The sequence below is a fragment of the Salvelinus alpinus genome, chromosome 5, assembly GCF_045679555.1.
Source record: "Salvelinus alpinus chromosome 5, SLU_Salpinus.1, whole genome shotgun sequence".
In the NCBI taxonomy this organism is placed as follows: Eukaryota; Metazoa; Chordata; class Actinopteri; order Salmoniformes; family Salmonidae; genus Salvelinus; species Salvelinus alpinus.
Window position 1 is genome coordinate 15768783 of NC_092090.1, and position 21134 is coordinate 15789916.

The window sequence follows — 21134 nt, forward strand, 5'->3', positions numbered from 1 at the left end:
TGTGCGTTTCAGTTGGTCACAGCAGGGTCAGTGACAGAAATGTGGTGCCAAATTGATCCTGACACAAGTGTGGACCTGGACTGGAGCCTCTTGCAGTTCATGTTCCAATACTGTAGTATTTAATTATTATTATTATTATTAGTTACCTTTATTTAACTAGGCAAGTCAGTTAAGAACAAATTCTTATTTACAATGACGGCCTACCCCGGCCAAACCCGGACGACGCTGGACCAATTGTGTGCCCCCCTTGGGACTCCCAATCATGGCTGGATGTGATACAGCCTGGAATCGAACCAGGGACTGTAGTGACACCTCTTGCACTAAGGTGCAGTGCCTAAGACCGCTGTGCTACTCGGGAGCAAAGTAGCTGTCTCACAATTCACCAAATCCTGAAAACTCTTAACAAATATGGACTTTTCCACTGTTATTCTGTGGTCCTTCACAGTTTATGATTGTGTCCTGAAGGAAGTTAACGCCAAGTATCAAGTACAGTTTGACATCAACAAGTGTTCAACAGAATCAGTCTAGATGATGGTGTATTACCCAGCCAAGCTCAGGCTGTGTGAAGTGTTTCTCAGCAGCCCTAAGTGGGGTTGACACTAATGTGCTGTGCAGGCTGAATGGTGTTGCAAAGGTTAACCTCACTCTGGGGGGGCTAAAATGGGCCCCCTGTGGGTCGGCGGGGGGGGGGCTCTTATTGAGAGATTTCTGACTCCAGGCTCCCACTACAGCTGCAGCACGGGTCTGCCCTCTGACCTCTACGCTACACACTCAGTCTTGTACAGCTAACCTTGTGGGGACACACAACTCAGTCCCATTCAAAATCCTATTTTCCCTAACACTTAACCCTAGCTCCTAACACCAATTCTAACCTTAACCCTAAACCCCCTAGAAATAGCATTTGACCTTGTGGGGACTAACAAAATGTCCCCTAGTTGGTCAAAGGTTTGTTTGTTTACTATTCTTGCGGGGACTTCTGGTCCCCACAAGAATAGTTAAACAGGTCCATGCACACACACACACACACACGAACACACACGAACACACACACACACACACTCACTCACTCAATGAGAGAACTTGTCCCTATTGGACAATCCAGTGTTTGTCTTGTTAGTAAAAACCAATGATGTAAAGTGGTGTTAATGTCTTCTGACCTGCTTGCCTTTCAGGAACTACCATGTGTTTTACTACCTGCTGGCAGGAGCAAGTGAGGAGGAGAGGAGCGCCTTTCACCTCAAAAAGCCTGAAGAATATCATTACCTCAACCAGGTGAGAGATCCAGTAGGACTTCAACACTGTAGCCAAGACAGATCTGTAGCCCCTTATCACGGACTGGTGATTGGACAAGATGTATCTGTCTGTCTGACTGTGCATGACACATGGTTGTCTCTGAGTTTTGTCTCTGTGTCTGTACCAAAGGGTTTGTGTATATGGTCTGTCTGACTAGTTGTTTCTGGGTTTTGTTTCAGGGTTTTGTTTCTCTGTGTCGTCTGTCGTCTGTCTGTACCAAAGGGTTTGTGTATATGGTCTTTCTGACTGACTAGTCGTTTCAGGGTTTTGTTTCTGTGTGTGTGTGTGTCGTCTGTGTGAATCACGCAGCTGCCTGTTCCCAGAGGCCCACAGTGGCCGTCGACCAGACCTATGTCTCGCCCTCTGTCTCCCTCTTACTCTCTCTCTCCGCAAACAGGAAGCAGAGGAAAGCAAAGAGCAGAGGAAACATTACATTGTTGGTGCCTTTCAGCAGCTCCTATAGTCTCTCTCACACACAGAAACAGAGGCTTCAACAGAGCCTAATCCCTCAGCCCACCAGAGAGAGACACAAGGCACTGGGCCCTCTCATTACCATGACACTGCCTTGTGGCCCAGTTCATCTGCTGGCTTTTGGCACGTGGATGTTTGTTGGTCTGTGGAGTCTATGTACATGTGGGTTTGCATATCTACGTGTGTGTGTGTGTGGGGGGGGGTGGAACCCGCAGCACGACAGGGTCCCTCTCCGTGTCTCTCACAACACTCTGCCATCTCTGTTATCCCCACTCCTCTAATCCCAAGAGGATCCAGCCCAGTCTAACCAATCACAAAAGAACACACACACTTAGAAACATGCAGAAGGAAAAGCTGACTGGCTGGTCTACCCCTCTGTGTCATGCCAAGCTTTGTTTCCCATTTGCTTTCCTGGGTTTCACATAACCAGGCAACCACACACATTCATTCATACACAAGCTGATACACATGCAGATATATATAGATATACATACACACACACACACACACACACACACACACACACACACACACACACACACACACACACACACACACACACACACACACACACACACACACACACACACACACACACACAAACCCATTACAAGCTGATACACATGCAGATATATACAGTTGCAGTCGGAAGTTTACATACACCTTAGACAAATCCATTCAAACTCAGATTTTCACAATTCCTGACATTTAATCAAAGTAAAAATTCCCTGTTTTAGGTCAGTTAGGATCAACACTTTGTTTTAAGAATGTGAAATGTCAGAATAATAGTAGAGAGAATGATTTATTTCAGCTTTTATTTCTTTCATCACGTTCCCAGTGGGTCAGAAGTTTACAATACACTCAATTAATATTTGGTAACATTGCCTTTAAATTGTTTAACTTGGGTCAAACGTTTCGGGTAGCCTTCCACAAGCTTCCCACAATAAGTTGGGTGAATTTTGGCCCATCCCTCCTGACAGAGCTGGTGTAACTGAGTCAGGTTTGTAGGCCTCCTTGCTCGCACACGCTTTTTCAGTTCTGCCCAAAAATATTCTATGGGATTGAGGTCAGAGCTTTGTGATGGCCACTCCAATACCTTGACTTTGTTGTCCTTAAGCCATTTTGCCACAACTCTGGAAGTATGCTTGGGGTCATTGTCCATCTGGAAGACCCATGTGCAACCAAGCGTTAACTTCCTGACTGATGTCTTGAGATGTTGCTTCAATGTATCCACATAATTTTCTTTCCTTATGATGCATCTATTTTGTGAAGTGCACCAGTCCCGCCTGCAGCAAAGCACCCCCACAACATGATGCTGCCACCGTGCTTTACCCCCTTGCTTCACGGTTGGGATGGTGTTCTTCGGCTTGCAAGCCTCCCCCTTTTTCCTCCAAACATAACGATGGTCATTATGGCCAAACAGTTCTATTTTTGTTTCATCAGACCAGAGGACATTTCTCCAAAAAGTACGATCTTTGTTCCCATGTGCAGTTGCAAACCGTAGTCTGTCTTTTTAATGGTGGTTTTGGAGCAGTGGCTTCTTCCTTGCTGAGCGGCCTTTCAGGTTATGTCGATATAGGACTCATTTTACTGTGGATATAGATACTTTTGTACCTGTTTCCTCCAGCATCTTCACAAGGTCTTTGCTGTTGTTCTGGGATTGATTTGCACTTTTCGCACCAAAGTACGTTCATGTCTAGGAGACAGAACGCGTCTCCTTCCTGAGCGTTATGACGGCTGCGTGGTCCCATGGTGTTTATACTTGCGTACTATTGTTTGTACAGATGAATGTGGTACCTTCAGGCGTTTGGAAACTGCTCCCAAGGATGAACCAGACTTGTGGAGGTCTACAATTTTATTCCAGAGGTCTTGGCTGATTTCTTTTGATTTTCCCATGATGTCAAGCAAAGAGACACTGAGTTTGAAGGTAGGCATAGAAATGCATCCACAGGTACACCTCCAATTGACTCAAATGTCAATTGGCCTATCAGAAGCTTCTAAAACCATGACATCATTTTCTGGAATTTTCCAAGCTGTTTAAAGGCACAGTCAACTTAGTGTATGTGAATTTCTAACCCACTGGAATTGTGATACAGTGAAATAATCTGTCTGTAAACAATTGTTGGAAAAATGACTTGTGTCATGCACAAAGTAGATGTCCTAACCGACTTGCCAAAACTATAGTTTGTTAACAAGAAATTTGTGGAGTGGTTGAAAAACGAATTTTAATGACTCCAACCTAAGTGTATGTAAACTTCCAACTTCAACTGTATATACACACACAAACCCATTACAAGCGAATACACATGCAGATATACACACACACACACACACACACAAACCCATTACAAGCAAATACACATGCAAATATACACACACGCACACAAACCCATTACAAGCGAATACACATGCAAATATACACACACACACACACACACACACACAAACCCATTACAAGCGAATACACATGCAAATATACACACACACACACACACAAACCCATTACAAGCGAATACACATGCAAATATACACACACACACACACACACACACACACACACACACACACACACACACAAACCCATTACAAGCGAATACACATGCAAATATACACACACACACACACACACACACACACACACACACACACACACACACACACACACACACACACACACACACACCCCCCCATTACAAGCGAGGTGCAAAGTGTGGAATGTTGATGTTGTTCAAAGCTTGTTGCACCTCTGCCAGCTCCAGAGATGTTCATATCACAACATAGACATCCAGCCCCCCCCCCCCCCCCCCACTCTGACAACCTGACGCCCATTCTGAGAAGGGTGTGAATTCCTTCCATTTCTCTCTCTCTTTCTCTCCCTCTCTCTTTTCCAAAGTGTATATTGTAACCCAGTCACTCAGAACAGCTTACAGTATTTCACAACTTCACATTCTAAGGGGTTCAGACAATCTGTTTACAGGCAAAATAAGACATTTTGAAACTGAGCAATTTGTTCTCCTAGTTATAGCATAGTTCTCTATCCAAATTTTTTGCCCTTATTCGTCATAATGCAGTCACCACACATTAGAATAATCCTATGGCTAATTTCAGTGGTTCTATTAGCTTAGCATAATGTATGTATGGTGTCAGAATTAAAGCATGTTTCATCCCCATCGGTTTCTCACCATGTGTTCAATGTCCCATGCTTCTGTCTGTGTTTTTGTGTGCATTGAGAGTGTGTGTGGGTTTGTGTGCATTAAGAGTGTGTGTGTGTGTTTTTGTGTGCATTGAGAGAGTGTGTGTGTGTTGACACTGAGTGTGTGTTTGTAGGATGGGCCCCAACGCGAGGTCTAAATATGACTTAATTCCCTCTACTAACTGCATGTCCCTTCCAGTTCCGTGTGTGTGTGTGTGTGTGTGTGTGTGTGTGTGTGTTGTGTGTGTTGTGTATGGAATCCTGCGCTGACTAACCCTAACCCCCATCTACTCTACCTTTTTAACCCTCTCCAGATGACAAAGAAAGTCCTGAGACTGCACTGGGAGAATTACTATGAGAGCGAAGCGGTCAGTATACATCTCTCTCGACGAGACTGTGTTGAGTGTTCACCAATCACCTGTAGGAGTTTTGGTTATCAAAACTAATAATCACTGGCTTCTCCCTCACAACTACATTGTCCTCACAAGTGCGTGTTCCCCTGTCACATTCTGTGCACTACCACACGCCTTTCTCCTTGCTTTTCCCTTTTGTTGTTGTTCTTCCTGGTTTGGGTTGTGTCCACTTCCTCAGTTGTGTGTAGCCTGTCCCAGTCTCTGTTCCTTCGATCTCTGTTCTGATCTTCTGGTTGGCTTATTTGGTCATTGACTAGATTGATTGATTAGATGGAAAGATCTTGTGGGTGGCTTATTTGGTCATTGACTAGATGGAAGAATAGTCTTTAAGGGAGTTTACATACTGCACTGTATGTGGATATATACTGTAAACCAGGGGCCTCCAACCTCAGTCCTGGAGAGATACTGGGTATGCAGGCTTTCGCTCTAGACCAGCTCTAACACACCTGACTCAGCAAGACGTGGTTCAGATGGAAGACCAGCTCTAACCCACCTGACTCAGCAAGACGTGGTTCAGATGGAAGACCAGCTCTAACACACCTGACTCAGCAAGACGTGGTTCAGATGGAAGACCAGCTCTAACATACCTGACTCAGCAAGACGTGGTTCAGATGGAAGACCAGCTCTAACCCACCTGACTCAGCAAGACGTGGTTCAGATGGAAGACCAGCTCTAACACACCTGACTCAGCAAGACGTGGTTCAGATGGAAGACCAGCTCTAACACACCTGACTCAGCAAGACGTGGTTCAGATGGAAGACCAGCTCTAACACACCTGACTCACCAAGACGTGGTTCAGATGGAAGACCAGCTCTAACACACCTGACTCAGCAAGACGTGGTTCAGATGGAAGACCAGCTCTAACACACCTGACTCAGCAAGACGTGGTTCAGATGGAAGACCATGATTAGTTCATGATTTAAAACAGGTGTCTTAGTGCTGGGCTGGACAGTCAGTGTCTCCTGTACCAGCAGTTGGAAACCCCTTATCTATGCCTACTGTACAAACCTTAGTGAGGACACTACTAGTACAGTATGCCTACCACACACACACACAGACACACACACCACAAACACACCACACACACACTGGTACCCTGGGTCACCACTCACTCAGCCATGAACTAGTGTTAATATTAATGCAGGGAACCTGGAGTATCCTGGTCAGAAACAAACACTTTGGGCAGATTGAATGAGCGCATGGCGATAAGCAGCCGTCCAAACATTCCCCCGTTTGCCCCTGTACTTGTTGACATAGCCTCGCAGTAGCTGACCCGTGACGCCCCGTGTGTGTGTCACAGGCGGCCGGTAGCACCTTAATTAGGGAGGACGGGCTCATGGTAATGGCTGGAATGGAGTAAACGGAATGTTATCGAGCTCATCAAACACCTGGTTTCCATTTATTCCAGACATTTATGAGCCCGTACTCCCCTCAGCAGCCTCCTATTCTCTGTCTGTCTGTGTGTGTGTGTGTGTGTGTGTATTCCAGACATTTATGAGCCCGTACTCCCCTCAGCAGCCTCCTGTTCTCTGTCTGTCTGTCTGTCTGTCTGTCTGTCTGTCGCTGTCTGTCTCTGTCTGTCTCTGTCTGTCTGTCTGTCGCTGTCTGTCTGTCTGTCTGTCTGTCTGTCTGTCTGTCTGTCTGTCTGTCTGTCTGTGTGTGTCGTGCATCCAGGGAGCAGGCTCACACGGACAGTCGTTTGTTCAGAGCTTCCCTTCTCTTGACCACCATAGGATTGATGATTTGTGAACTTTTGACCCTTTGACACTAATCAGAAGGCAGTGGAACATGGAGGGGGAGCTCTATTGAAATGATAGTGTCCGTCTATGTGGCCTGCTACCTGGGCACAGACACACTGACTCTCAACCAGACACACACACACACTGACTCTCAACCACAAGGGAGGATCAAGGTCACCTTCTGTGGGGCTATGTCAACAAGTTTCCATTTTGAGCCAACAAGCCTGTCATGTTAACATAGATGGATAAATAGTTATCCTGAGCAGTCGATGACCAATACAGCCTGGCTACAGGTGTCTGAGTTGGGGTGTGCTGATTGATGTAGTGATGGGTGTTCTGGTTGTCTGTGAATGGCATGCTCACCATATGCATATTCCATAGCCTTGAATCAGTGTAGTGCTTCACCAATCATCTCATCGACCACAATACATGCAAAGACATTTCCCCCAATGTCTCCAGGTATGTGTTTGTGTGTTGATGTGCACATCTGCAACATGGGGACAGGCAAGGCTACTACTTTGTTACAGGAAAACGGCTCTGGGGGATGTTGAACACTGAATTATTATCTACTATCTTGTCATTAAAAAAAGGGAAGTCAAATAATGTACAAGATACCACAGAATTCTTTTTTACTTTTACAGTATTGGAATATTACAGCTCTATATACATAGTAGTACATTATGATCATGGTCTAATGATAGTACTATTGTATTAGTATTGTAATATACTGTGTATATATACTGTGTATCAAAGATGCAGACGTTCATTGTTTTTCTACCCTTCACTGACATTGTGGAATTCTAGAGGAGTGTGAGCTATGCAATGCATGTAGTGTCTAAAACAGACTTGCCAATCTGGAAATATACCTTTCATTTCCCCCTGTAGAGTGTGTGTGTGTGTAACATCTGTGTGAAAAACAGCTGTGTAGCGTGTGGTGTGTTTGTATTCCTCTGGAGAGGATGCCATTTCCTTACCTCCTTACATTCTGCCCTCCTGGTGTTGTAAGCAGTCATACCATCTGATTCAAACTCTCATCCACCAAGGGTCACCTCAAAGCCAAAGTTATTCAGATGTTTTCACACCTCAAAGTACACTAAATGTATGTTCCATGATGAGTCCAAAAATACCATCTGTTGTGTACAGTAGATCCCACTATAACTCAAGCCCTGATGACAGGGAAGGATAGGCACCATCTTATGTAATCATTTCACTATCCCCTTAAAGCAGGGGTGGTCAACTCCAGTCCTCCAGGATCTGATTGGTGGCACTCTTTTCTCCATCCCTAGTAAACACAGCTGATTAATCACATTACATTCTAAACTGAAGATCATGATTAGTTGATTATTGGAGTCAGGTGTGTTAGCTGGGACTGGGGAAAAACTGTGACACCAATCAGGCCCTCGAGGACTGGAATTTCCCACCCCTGCCTTAAAGGTTTGGCAATGAGGCTCTTTATCTATACTGAACAAAATATAAACGCAACATGCAACAATTTCAAAGATTTGACTGAGTTACAGTTACTATAAGGAAATCGGTCAATTTAAATAATTTCATTAGCCCTAATCTATGGATTTCACATGACTGGGAATACAGATATGCATCTGTTAGTCACAGATACCTTAAAAAAAGGTAGTGGCGGCCTCCCGGGGTGTCACAGTGGTCTAAGGCACTGCATCGCAGAGCTAGCTGTGCCACCAGAGACTCTGGGTTCGAGCCCAGGCTCTGTGGCAGCCGGCCGCGACCGGGAGGTCCATGGAGCAATGCACAATTGGCCTAGCGTCGTCCGGGTTAGGGAGAGTTTGGCCGGCAGGGATATCCTTGTCTCATCGCGCACTAGCGACTCCTGTGGTGGGCCGGGCGCAGTGCACGCTGACCAGGTCGCTAGGTGTACGGTGTTTCCTTCGACACATTGGTGCGGCTGGCTTCCGGGTTGGATCGGTGCTCAATGGGTGACTGAGTATGCAGGCCATGGAAGAACTGGGTCATTTTCAGCTACCAGGAATTGCGTACAGATCCTTGTGACATGGGGCAGTGCATTATCATGCTGAAACATAAGATGATGGCGGCGGATGAATGGCACGACAATGGGCCTCAGGATCTCGTCACGGTATCTGTCTTTTTTAGATTGCCATCGATAAAATGCAATTGTGTTCGTTGTCCGTAGCTCATGCTTGCCCCATACCATAACCCCACCGCCACCATGGGGCACTCTGTTCACAGCGTTGATGTCGGCAAAACACATACTTGTGGTCTGTGGTTGTGAGGCCGATTGGCCATACTGCCAAATTCTCTAAAACAACGTTTGAGGCAGCTTATGGTAGAGAAATGAACGTTAAAGTCTCCTGGCAACAGCTCTGGTGGGACTTTCCTGCAGTCAGCATTCAAATTGCATGCTCCCGCAGATGAACTTGTTGATACCATTCTTATTTCTCTGCTAGCATTGCACCATCGCTAGATAGCATCATCTCATGTAAATACCTTTAACTTCCTTCATACTGGACACAGACATAAAATGGTATTCACTTGTTCATCTGACTCTGGGGAAGTAGCCAAAAACCCGAAGTATCCCTTTACCTTGCTGCAATTTAGCTGCTATCATAACTCTTCTGTATGTTGGCCAACGGACAAACAAATGAATGATACAGCTACATGTAGCTTTATACTGTACAACCTTATTCAATCAGGCTCATTTTACAATACAGTGCACCATGTCCTGGAATTTAATACCAATCATAGTTCAGTCAGGACAGATTCTATAGTCTTGAGAACAGGTTGTCATTACTGTCCTTTGCATGTAATCATGGAGTTGGATGCCCTTGTTGATGTAACTCTGGGACTGAAGCCAGGTGAATTAAACCTGTTAAAGAGAACATGCTGCCTGCAGGGCTACACACCACAGGGGGATGTGTGTGTGTGTGTGTGTGTGTGTGTGTGTGTGTGTGTGTGTGTGTGTGTGTGTGTGTGTGTGTGTGTGTGTGTGTGTGTGTGTGTGTGTGTGTGTGTGTGTGTGTGTGTGTGTGTGTGTGTGTGTGTGTGCGCACCTCATTAGAAGCCTCATTGTGTCCCTCATTGTACCTGGATACCCAAACTCTCCTCTTCCATATTGATTTCTCTCCACAGCCTTCATTTCAGCACTTTCCCCTGCAGACCCTGTAAAGGCACTTTCCCCTGCAGACCCTGTAAAGGCACTTTCCCCTGCAGACCCTGTAAAGGCACTTTCCCCTGCAGACCCTGTAAAGGCACTTTCCCCTGCAGACCCTGTAAAGGCACTTTCCCCCGCAGACCCTGTAAAGGCACTTTCCCCTGCAGACCCTGTAAAGGCACTTTCCCCTGCAGACCCTGTAAAGGCACTTTCCCCTGCAGACCCTGTAAAGGCACTTTCCCCTGCAGACCCTGTAAAGGCACTTTCCCCTGCAGACCCTGTAAAGGCACTTTCCCCTGGAGACCCTGTAAAGGCACTTTCCCCTGCAGACCCTGTAAAGGCACTTTCCCCTGCAGACCCTGTAGAGGCACTTACCCCTGCAGACCCTGTAGAGGCACTTTCCCCTGCAGACCCTGTAGAGGCACTTTCCCCTGCAGACCCTGTAGAGGCACTTTCCCCTGCAGACCCTGTAGAGGCACTTTCCCCTGCAGACCCTGTAAAGGCACTTTCCCCTGCAGACCCTGTAAAGGCACTTTCCCCTGCAGACCCTGTAAAGGCACTTTCCCCTGCAGACCCTGTAAAGGCACTTTCCCCTGCAGACCCTGTAAAGGCACTTTCCCCTGCAGACCCTGTAAAGGCACTTTCCCCTGCAGACCCTGTAAAGGCACTTTCCCCTGCAGACCCTGTAAAGGCACTTTCCCCTGCAGACCCTGTAAAGGCACTTTCCCCTGCAGACCCTGTAAAGGCACTTTCCCCTGCAGACCCTGTAAAGGCACTTTCCCCTGCAGACCCTGTAAAGGCACTTTCCCCTGCAGACCCTGTAAAGGCACTTTCCCCTGCAGACCCTGTAAAGGCACTTTCCCCTGCAGACCCTGTAGAGGCACTTTCCCCCGCAGACCCTGTAGAGGCACTTTCCCCCGCAGACCCTGTAGAGGCACTTTCCCCCGCAGACCCTGTAGAGGCACTTTCCCCCGCAGACCCTGTAGAGGCACTTTCCCCCGCAGACCCTGTAAAGGCACTTTCCCCCGCAGACCCTGTAAAGGCACTTTCCCCCGCAGACCCTGTAAAGGCACTTTCCCCCGCAGACCCTGTAAAGGCACTTTCCCCCGCAGACCCTGTAAAGGCACTTTCCCCCGCAGACCCTGTAAAGGCACTTTCCCCCGCAGACCCTGTAAAGGCACTTTCCCCCGCAGACCCTGTAAAGGCACTTTCCCCCGCAGACCCTGTAGAGGCACTTTCCCCTGCAGAGCCTGTAAAGGTGGTCATAAATTGCTACTCCTCTTATTGCCTTTGCCAGCATGCCAAATTTCCCCTGAAAGTTTAGCAGAAAAAGTCTGAATTTTCCACTGCATGAGCAGAACATGCTGTCGTTCACCAGCCCCCTAAAATCTGACCAGAAATGCATCTCTGGCTCCGGTTTGTTAGACCGAACTTCCTTATGACATGCTCTTATAAGTCACTCAGCTTGTCTCTGTGTCATGCCACTGATCTGTCTTAGGAGAAGCCTGTCACTAGAAGTCACCTTCACTTCTTGGGTGGACATTTTCTCTTACGTTAGTCGCTGGTACAGCGTGTTGGTGATGGCACAGTACTGGCTAGTACAGCACCTACTGTATCCGCTCTGCTGAGCACACTGGGCTGACTTACTGTTTGGCAGTCGCACCAATTTTGTGCTACAGTTGCAGTGTTGTTTGAGCCAAAATGGCTACCATGTGGTAGGCCATTATGTGGTAAAACCAAAATGGGTGCCATATGGACACTGATAACACCTGGTCTCCTGTCATTGGCCCATGCAGGACTGCTTCACAGTGGAAGGGGAGGACCTGAAGCACGACTTTGAGAGACTGCAGCTGGCCATGGAGATGGTGGGATTCCTGCCTGCCACGCGCAAACAGTGAGTACACACACACACACACACACTAAATTTCACCGCTCGTACGCACACTGACACATACACTGAAATTACAAAGACAGGCAAAGGAATCATAGTCACAGGTAAATTACCAGGATACGCTGTCCAAAAGCTCTAACCAGTTTCTGTATTGAAACGAGCCATGTTTCTGTAACGAGCCCGATTTCTGTGGTGAAACAAGCCAGGTTTCTGTAACGAGCCAGGTTTCTGTGTAGAAATTAGCCAGGTTTCTGTGTTGTAACGAGCCAGGTTTCTGTGTTGAAACGAGCCATGTTTCTGTAACGAGCCAGGTTTCTGAAACGAGCCAGGTTTCTGTAACGAGCCAGGTTTCTGTAACGAGCCAGGTTTCTGTGGTGAAACGAGCCAGGTTTCTGTGGTGAAACGAGACAGGTTTCTGTGTTGAAACGAGACAGGTTTCTGTGTTGAAACGAGACAGGTTTCTGTAACGAGCCAGGTTTCTGAAACAAGCCTTGTTTCTGTCCCACAGGATCTTTTCTCTGTTGTCGGCCATTCTTCACCTGGGGAACATCCGCTACAAGAAGAAGACCTACCGAGATGACTCCATTGACATCTGCAATCCAGAAGTCCTACCTACTGTCTCAGAACTGTTAGAGGTAAGCCTGTTACTGTCTCCTAACTGTTAGAGGTAAGCCTGTTACTGTCCAGAACTGTTAGAGGTAAGCCTGTTACTGTCCAGAACTGTTAGAGGTAAGCCTGTTACTGTCTCAGAACTGTTAGAGGTAAGCCTGTTACTGTCTCGGAACTGTTAGAGGTAAGCCTGTTACTGTCTCCTAACTGTTAGAGGTAAGCCTGTTACTGTCCAGAACTGTTAGAGGTAAGCCTGTTACTGTCCAGAACTGTTAGAGGTAAGCCTGTTACTGTCTCAGAACTGTTAGAGGTAAGCCTGTTACTGTCTCAGAACTGTTAGAGGTAAGCCTGTTACTGTCCAGAACTGTTAGAGGTAAGCCTGTTACTGTCCAGAACTGTTAGAGGTAAGCCTGTTACTGTCCAGAACTGTTAGAGGTAAGCCTGTTACTGTCCAGAACTGTTAGAGGTAAGCCTGTTACTGTCCAGAACTGTTAGAGGTAAGCCTGTTACTGTTGAAATTATTCCGTATTATGTTTACATTTGACATGTTAGTAATTTAGCAGATGCTCTTATCCAGATCCACTTACAGTTAATGCATTCATGTTAAGACGGCTAGGTGAGAAAACCACATATCACAGCCGTAGTCCATTTCTTCTCAATAAAGGAGCTATCAACCAAGTCGGTGCTAGTAAGAAAATACACGTGTGAGCTAAAGTTCAAGAAAGGCAAGGCTTTATGTTATTGTATTTTTTATTTTCTTGTTTTATAATGGATACAACAGAAGTTAATTGAATGAGACCTACGTAGTCTGGAAATCTATTCCTCAAATGTGTTCCCATCCACACAAGCACTTTGTTTCTCAGAGTCGGGATGTTTTCAGATGCATTTGCAGTGACATACTGTACTGTGCGCAAGGCTTTTCAGTACCAAGCCACTCGGTGGAAAATGCAATTCCTCGGTCAGGAATTTGGTTTGCATGCAGCGTGTAATTACATAATTTCTAATTCTGTCATCCGTCTACAAATATTCTGTAGGCACAACACTATTTCTCTCTCTCTGCCTCAGTTTATGAATGATCGTTTTTCCAGTGGACATGTGATGCCAAGGGACAGAAGTCAGGCCTTATAAGGGCAGATGTATTTTCAGAATAGTGATCCAACCATCGTTGAGGTTTGCAGGAAAGCAACAGGAGCAGCTAGTGGCTAAGGAACATGGCTTGTGCTCATGTGGAAGAACATGTGTTCCCCAAATGGGTCAGTCAAGCATCTTACAGAGAAATGGAAATCCATTTTAAAATAATGTTCATATTAGAGAAATGAGATATGTAATGATTTATACAGCTTACTTGTGATTTAAAATATGAGATGGTTTGTAATCAGTATTTAAGTACCTTCAGATAAAGTGTTGCTGTGATTCCTCCACTAGGGTTGCACAATTCCTGGAACTTTCAGTAAATTCCCTGGCTTTCCCGATATCCCTTTTTGGAAGATTCCTGGGAATGAGGAGGGAATAAAGCAGGAAATCCAGAATCCTACAACCAGGTTTTCTGTTAAACCAGGGAATTTATTGAACGTTCCAGGAATTTTGCAACCCTAGTTGGGACATAGTCTACATCCAAGAGAAGTGCACTGTGCTGGGACATGGCCTACACTCTGCCTCTTCTCCCCTCTAGTTACAGGATGGTAATTGGATAGTACCGGCCGCTGGCCCTCTTGTGTCAGTAACTAGGAATAAGTCTTTCTCATGACCGTGAGTGCCCGCCCCACTAAACATAGCAGGGCACATATCCACCCTCATTACCGAAACATTTGTCTGAATGAAAGCTGTTGTAGGGCTTGGTGTGTGTACAGAAGAAGAATGGGCTTTGTGTTTCTGAAACAGAAATTGCTTTCAACTGTGAAATGAATTGTGTTCTCTTTTCTGTACAGGTCAAGGAGGAGATGCTATTTGAAGCCCTGACGACGAGGAAGACCATGACAGTGGGAGAGAGGCTGATCGTGCCCTACAAACTGGCTGAGGTGAGACCAAGTCAACAGCACAAACCTGAAACTCATCCCAAACATTCTCAACCCTTATTGCAACGAAGAGGCACGGTCAAATACTCCACCTTACCTCAAGACGTACCATTCCTCAACCCAATCGCAAAGTATTCTTGACAATTTGATCATCAAGACATATTGCATTATTCTGCATTGGTAAATGCTAAGGAATAGTAGGCACCCTGCCTATCTAAATAACGATATAGGGGAAACACTGGGTCCCAGTCCCAGGGCAGGCTGTGAAGGAGCTGGAGTCAGAGCTGGTCTGTTTCAGTCTCTGTCGGTCTGTCTGTCTGGTTGGGTGTGGATAGTTGAGGGATCAGATTGATGTCTACAGTGGGGTAGGCCATAGCGGATGTCAGGGCTGTTAAAAGAGGTCTGCTCTGCAGGGCCAGCGGAACTCACAGCTACACACACATACAGACACACGCACATGCACGCATACACCACGTCTATAATTTTGACCTTGGAAACACAGAGTAGGGAGTGGGAAGTGGCTGTGTGTAGAGCTGTTAGTTCCACTGGCCCTACCGAGCAGACCCCCTTTAATGGGAGTGTGCTTGTAACCATGCAAACACCTAGATATGGTTTTAAGTTCACCAAAAAAGTATCCTTGAAATGTGCATCCGCATTGCAAGTCAGCCTTACACCAAGCTACTGGAGAAAGACTGCCACAGCTCTCCTTCCAATAGCACAAGTTCCTTTTCCTCAACGCTAGTCCACAAAGGCTGCAGCATCAGAGAGCTGCTTAGTTTGTTTACAGAAACCAGAGAGGGATCCTCTGAAAACAAACACACGCCACGGCCATGTAATGCAGACAAGACTCAGCTGAAAGACTGACCAACAAGCTCACAAAGTGGAAATCAAAGGCCTCTTCTTTTAAGTGTAATTCTAAAGTATAATTATTATTTTTAGTATAATTGCATATTATTTTTTGTTATTTACACCTACAGTATGTCCATTACATTTTTTACATTTAAGTCATTTAGCAGACGCTCTTATCCAGAGCGACTTACAAATTGGTGCATTCACCTTATGATATCCAGTGGAACAACCACTTTACAATAGTGCATCTAACTCTTTTAAGGGGGGGGGTTAGACGGATTACTTTATCCTATCCTAGGTATCCTATCCTAGGTATGTCCACATGTTGGATGGGTATTTTATCTAAATCTTTTCCACAAAGTCGATCCTTTTCTACCTCCCCAGCTAGCATGTGGCTATGCCATATCACAGCATACAACAAACTTCCTCACTACACAAAACTTTTATAATCCACAACACCGCTACTTTATCAACCGTATTATCCAAAACACAGCTACGCCCTCGTTCCAGCTGTTTAGCAGCCATTTTATATGAACAAACCGTGCTGATTGTTCTGGCAGCTCGTTGGGTGGTCCTTTCTGTAAACATTGTTGTAACGGTTGCAACAGTGAACTTTTACTCATTCGCTCTATAGTCTGAAATGGTATTTTACTACTTCAAAACTCAAGTACCATGGATGTTTTTTTCTCTCTAATTGTGACTCAGCACCTGGATTCGGTCTTATGGAGGAACATTTGAAATTGTTTTTTTTTTTTACATTGGATAAAAGTACTCAGAGCTACAAAATGGTATATCATAAACTGTATTTGAGGAACAATGGGAAAGTAATTCTGCTTTGAAAATTGAACTTTTGTCGCAGAGCATCGTTCTAACCCTCTTAAGCTTTTGCCCCACCCATCTCGTTTTGCTCTCGGAGCGCATACTTGACACTCTGGCCGATGATTTGTTTACCTATGGATAACATGAAAACAGCTTAACCAGCTCTGCTGGCAACAATTTCATTACGCTTTTTTGCAGACGTTTACTGACACCGGCCATATTCAACGGTGTTGTTCACACGTCACATAACGTTAGCTAACGAGTCAGCCAGCTAACGTTAGCTAGTTAAACCACAATGAACAGTGCCAACAATGCCACAGTGCTGGGAGCTAACCAACCAGGTTCAATGTTAGCTAGCTAACATTAGGCTCTAACTAGAAAAGCAAACGGCTCTGGGATACGGAAAATAACGTCAGCTAGGGAGCCAGCCAGCTAGCTAACAGTAGCTTGAAATTAAACCACTTCCTGTCAAAATTAGAAATGTGTAATATCTGAAAATGTAGCTAGCTATCTTACCTGTATACATCATCATGCATGATGGACGCATCTCCCTGTCAGGAATGCCATGCCACGGTTGCCCTTAGTTTGAAGATGTAATCCGGAGAAAGGTGTTTTCTCCATCTCTTTAGCTATCATACTCTAATTCCATTGTTTTCAAAACTTGATCCTCCCGGAGGTGGAGAGCATCACTTATGCAGCTCCACTACACAATACATTTTTAAAAATAGCCGCGTTCAACAGGATTACCAACACAGACCAATCCAAACTCAACTCTCTGCATTTCCAGCCCACTCATTATCTCAGCCAATCATTTCAACTTCTGTGGTTTAACCAACAAGGCTCGTAATTTAACAATTGCATTTACAGATGGCATACAAGTTTGTTATTAAGGCACATGAAAGTTCACATGTTTGAGAAGGCATTTCTGCCAAAAAAAATGCATTTTGAGAAAAAAAATGCTTTTACGTTCAAGCGGCTCTCCTGTTAAGTCGTGACTTGTGACATACGCCTCGTTTCCTGGATCGGGTCTTATCCATTTTGTTATTGAGATATTTGAAAGATTGATGCTCACTGGAATGTTCTGAATCCAACTTCCTTTAAATAATGAAAAGGCCTCTCACTTTTGAAGACTCTTGCAAGCAATATAAATAGCATTTTGTATGATCTTTGGGAGTTGCTAGGCAGATCTTTTTGTAGTCGCTAAAAATAAAGTAGTAAATTATGTAAAAGACAGTCATTTCAACTTTTGCTGGACCGTTGTATAATGGCATGTTTTGAGCAACAGTAGACATCTGAAGCTCTGCAGGCACTTATACTGGAAATGTACTATACTAACTTCCCACACAATTCGGTCACATTTTTGTGTGTGGTAAATCTATCTCACCTTGTTGATTAATGGACATTCAGGCATGGCAACAGAAGATGACAAACAGCCCTTCACTGTCTGTGATGGTATGAATTAATGACTCCTAATAATTATTATTATTTATTACATTTGTAAAACACTTTTTTCATTATACAGAATAATCTTGAAGTGCATAAAATAAGAAATTAAAACCATATACGAAAAAAATTGACACAACGACAGGATAACTGACACAAGGAACGCAGCTGACACTACAAGGGACAAGGAACCCAGCTGACACTACAAGGGACAAGGACACCAAAGAACTCAGCTGACACTACAAGGGACAAGGAACCCAGCTGACACTACAAGGGACAAGGACACCAAAGAACTCAACTGACACTACAAGGGACAAGGAACCCAGCTGACACTACAAGGGACAAGGACACCAAAGAACCCAGCTGACACTACAAGGGACAAGGAACCCAGCTGACACTACAAGGGACAAGGACACCAAAGAACTCAGCTGACACTACAAGGGACAAGGAACCCAGCTGACACTACAAGGGACAAGGACCAAAGAACCCACCACTAAAGGGACAAGGAACCCAGCTGACACTACAAGGGACAAGGACACCAAGGAACCCAGCTATCAACAGAAAGCCTTCCTAAAGAGAAACTTGGTTATTTTATTAAAACGTATTTGCATGTTTCGTGTCTATAGTCGATATACTGTAGTCAATTGTGAAATTGCCGTTTTCCACATCGTACTTAGATCAGTAATAGTTTTGTGTGAAAACGTCCTCTAGTACTTTGCTATTACACCATCTCTCTCACTCTATTTCCATTTCCTTGTAAAATACATTGTCTCATTCCTTGACACCTCTATGCTATCAGTTGCCTATCCTCAGAGGGGTAATGTTTTCATTGGTGTCTGTTCTACAGTAGATTGGATTGGTAGTGCCTCTGTCACTCTGATGGTCATTAGGCAGACTAATGTCATTAATCATGACCAGGAGAGGTGCTGCTGGGACGTAATACAGGGTGCCAACCCAGGACTTGCCTCCTGTGGCCAAAACGACAACACTGATCCTAGACCAGCACTCCGACTCTAAGACACTTTATGAATATGGCCCTGCTCATGGATCTCCTGGGTCATGTTCGTTAGGCACGTGAAACGTGGAGGGCATTACCTGATTGTATCTGATAAGAACTTTTGTCTTTTCATTTCGGAGTTGGACATAAGACGGAGACAGAGGACTGACGTGACGGGGACAGAGGACTGACGTGACGGGGACAGAGGACTGACGTGACGGGGACAGAGGACTGACGTGACGGGGACAGAGGACTGACGTGACGGGGACAGAGGACTGACGTGACGGGGACAGAGGACTGACGTGACGTGACGGGGACAGAGGACTGACGTGACGTGACGGGGACAGAGGACCGATGGGGACCGTGGACTGGGAACATGACTCAAGTCTTTGTCATATGTCTAATATTCATCCATGTTACTATACTCAGCAAAAAAAAGAAACGTCCTCTCACTGTCAACTGAGTTTATTTTCAGAAAACTTAACATGTAAATATTTGTATGAACACAACAAGATTCCACAACTGAGACATAAACTGAACAAGTTCCACAGACATGTGACTAACAGAAATGGAATAATGTGTCCCTGAACAAAGGGGGTGTCAAAATCAAAAGTAAGTCAGTATCTGGTGTGGCCACCAGATGCATTAAGTACTGCAGTGCATCTCCTCCTCATGGACTGCACCAGATTTTCCAATTCTTGCTGTGAGATGTTACCCCACTCTTCCACCAAGGCACCTGCAAGTTCCAGGACATTTCTGGGGGGAATGGCCCTAGCCCTCACCCTCCGATCCAACAGGTCCCAGATGTGCTCAATGGGATTGAGATCTGGGCTCTTCGCTGGCCATGGCAGAACACTGACATTCCTGTCTTGCAGGAAATCATGCACAGAACGATCAGTATGGCTCGTGGCATTGTCATGCTGGAGGGTCATGTCCGGATGAGCCAGCAGGAAGGGTACCACATGAGGGAGGAGGATTTCTTCCCTGTTCCGCACAGCGTTGAGATTGCCTGCAATGACGACAAGCTCAGTCCGATGATGCTGTGACACAACGCCCCAGACCATGACGGACCCTCCACCTCCAAAATCGATTCTGCTCCAGAGTACAGGTCTCGGTGTAACGCTCATTCCTTCGACGATAAACGCGAATCCGACCATCACCCCTGGTGAGACAAAACCGCGCCCCGTCAGTGAAGAGCACTTTTTGCCAGTCCTGTCTGGTCCAGCGACGGTGGGATTTTGCACATTGACGACTTTGTTGCCAGTGAGGACCTGCCTTACAACAGGCCTACAAGCTCTCAGTCTAGCCTCTCTCAGCCCATTGCGGACAGTCAGAGCATTGACAGAGGGATTGTGCGTTCCTTGTGTAACTCGGGCAGTTGTTGTTTCCATCCTGTACCTGTCCCGCAGGTGTGATGTTTGGATGTACCGATCCTGTGCAGGTGTTGTTACACGTGGTCTGCCACTGCGAGGACTAACAGCTGTCCGTCCTGTTTCCCTGTAGCGCTGTCTTAGGCGTCTCACAGTACGGACATTGCAATTTAATGCCCTGGCCACATCTGCAGTCCTCATGCCTTCTTGCAGCATGCCTAAGGAATGTTCACGCAGATGAGCAGGGACCCTGGACATCTTTCTTTTGTTTTTTTTCCAGAGTCAGTAGAAAGGCCTCTTTAGTGTCCTAAGTTTTCATAACTGTGACCTTAATTGCCTACCGTCTGTAAGCTGTTAGTGTCTTAACAACCGTTCCACAGGTGCATGTTCATTAATTGTTTATGGTTCATTGATCAAGCATGGGAAACAGTTTTTAAACTCTTTACAATGAAGATCTGTGAAGTTATTTGGATTTTTATGAATTATCTTTGAAGACAGAGTCCTGAAAAAGGGACGTTTCTTTTTTTGCTGAATTTACTTCCATCAGACAATGTAATCAACTTCACTTGTGTGGATTTCCTGCTTTAATTATACAATGTTCCTAACATCTGGGCCCCATCGGGTTTGGCTTCAAACAAATAACTAATAAACATCTAGAAATCAAGATGCATTTGTTGCTTGTTTTTCTACATTGCAATCAAACGAGGCTAAATCTCTTCCAAAGACATAAAACACCACATGCAACAATTGTCAAGGAAATCAGCCACCTCCAACGTCGTTTTTAGAGAGTTTGGCAGTACCACGTGTAACCACGCCAGCCCAGGACCGCCACATCCGGCTTCTTCACCTGCAGGATCATCTGAGACCAGCCACCCAGACAGCTGATGAAA

At 45.5% G+C, this 21134-nt stretch overlaps 1 protein-coding gene across 1 annotated transcript in view; it reads left to right on the plus strand.

The window, feature by feature from the left end:
• The window catches only part of LOC139575166 (unconventional myosin-IXAa-like), a 169757-nt gene that overhangs the window by 74662 nt on the left and 73961 nt on the right, over positions 1-21134 (plus strand). Inside the window, exons 5-9 of the mRNA XM_071400167.1 lie at positions 1173-1272; positions 5272-5325; positions 12048-12145; positions 12651-12777; positions 14680-14769. Of these exons, the coding sequence (XP_071256268.1) occupies positions 1173-1272; positions 5272-5325; positions 12048-12145; positions 12651-12777; positions 14680-14769 (469 nt within the window). The remainder of the gene's footprint in view (positions 1-1172; positions 1273-5271; positions 5326-12047; positions 12146-12650; positions 12778-14679; positions 14770-21134) is intronic.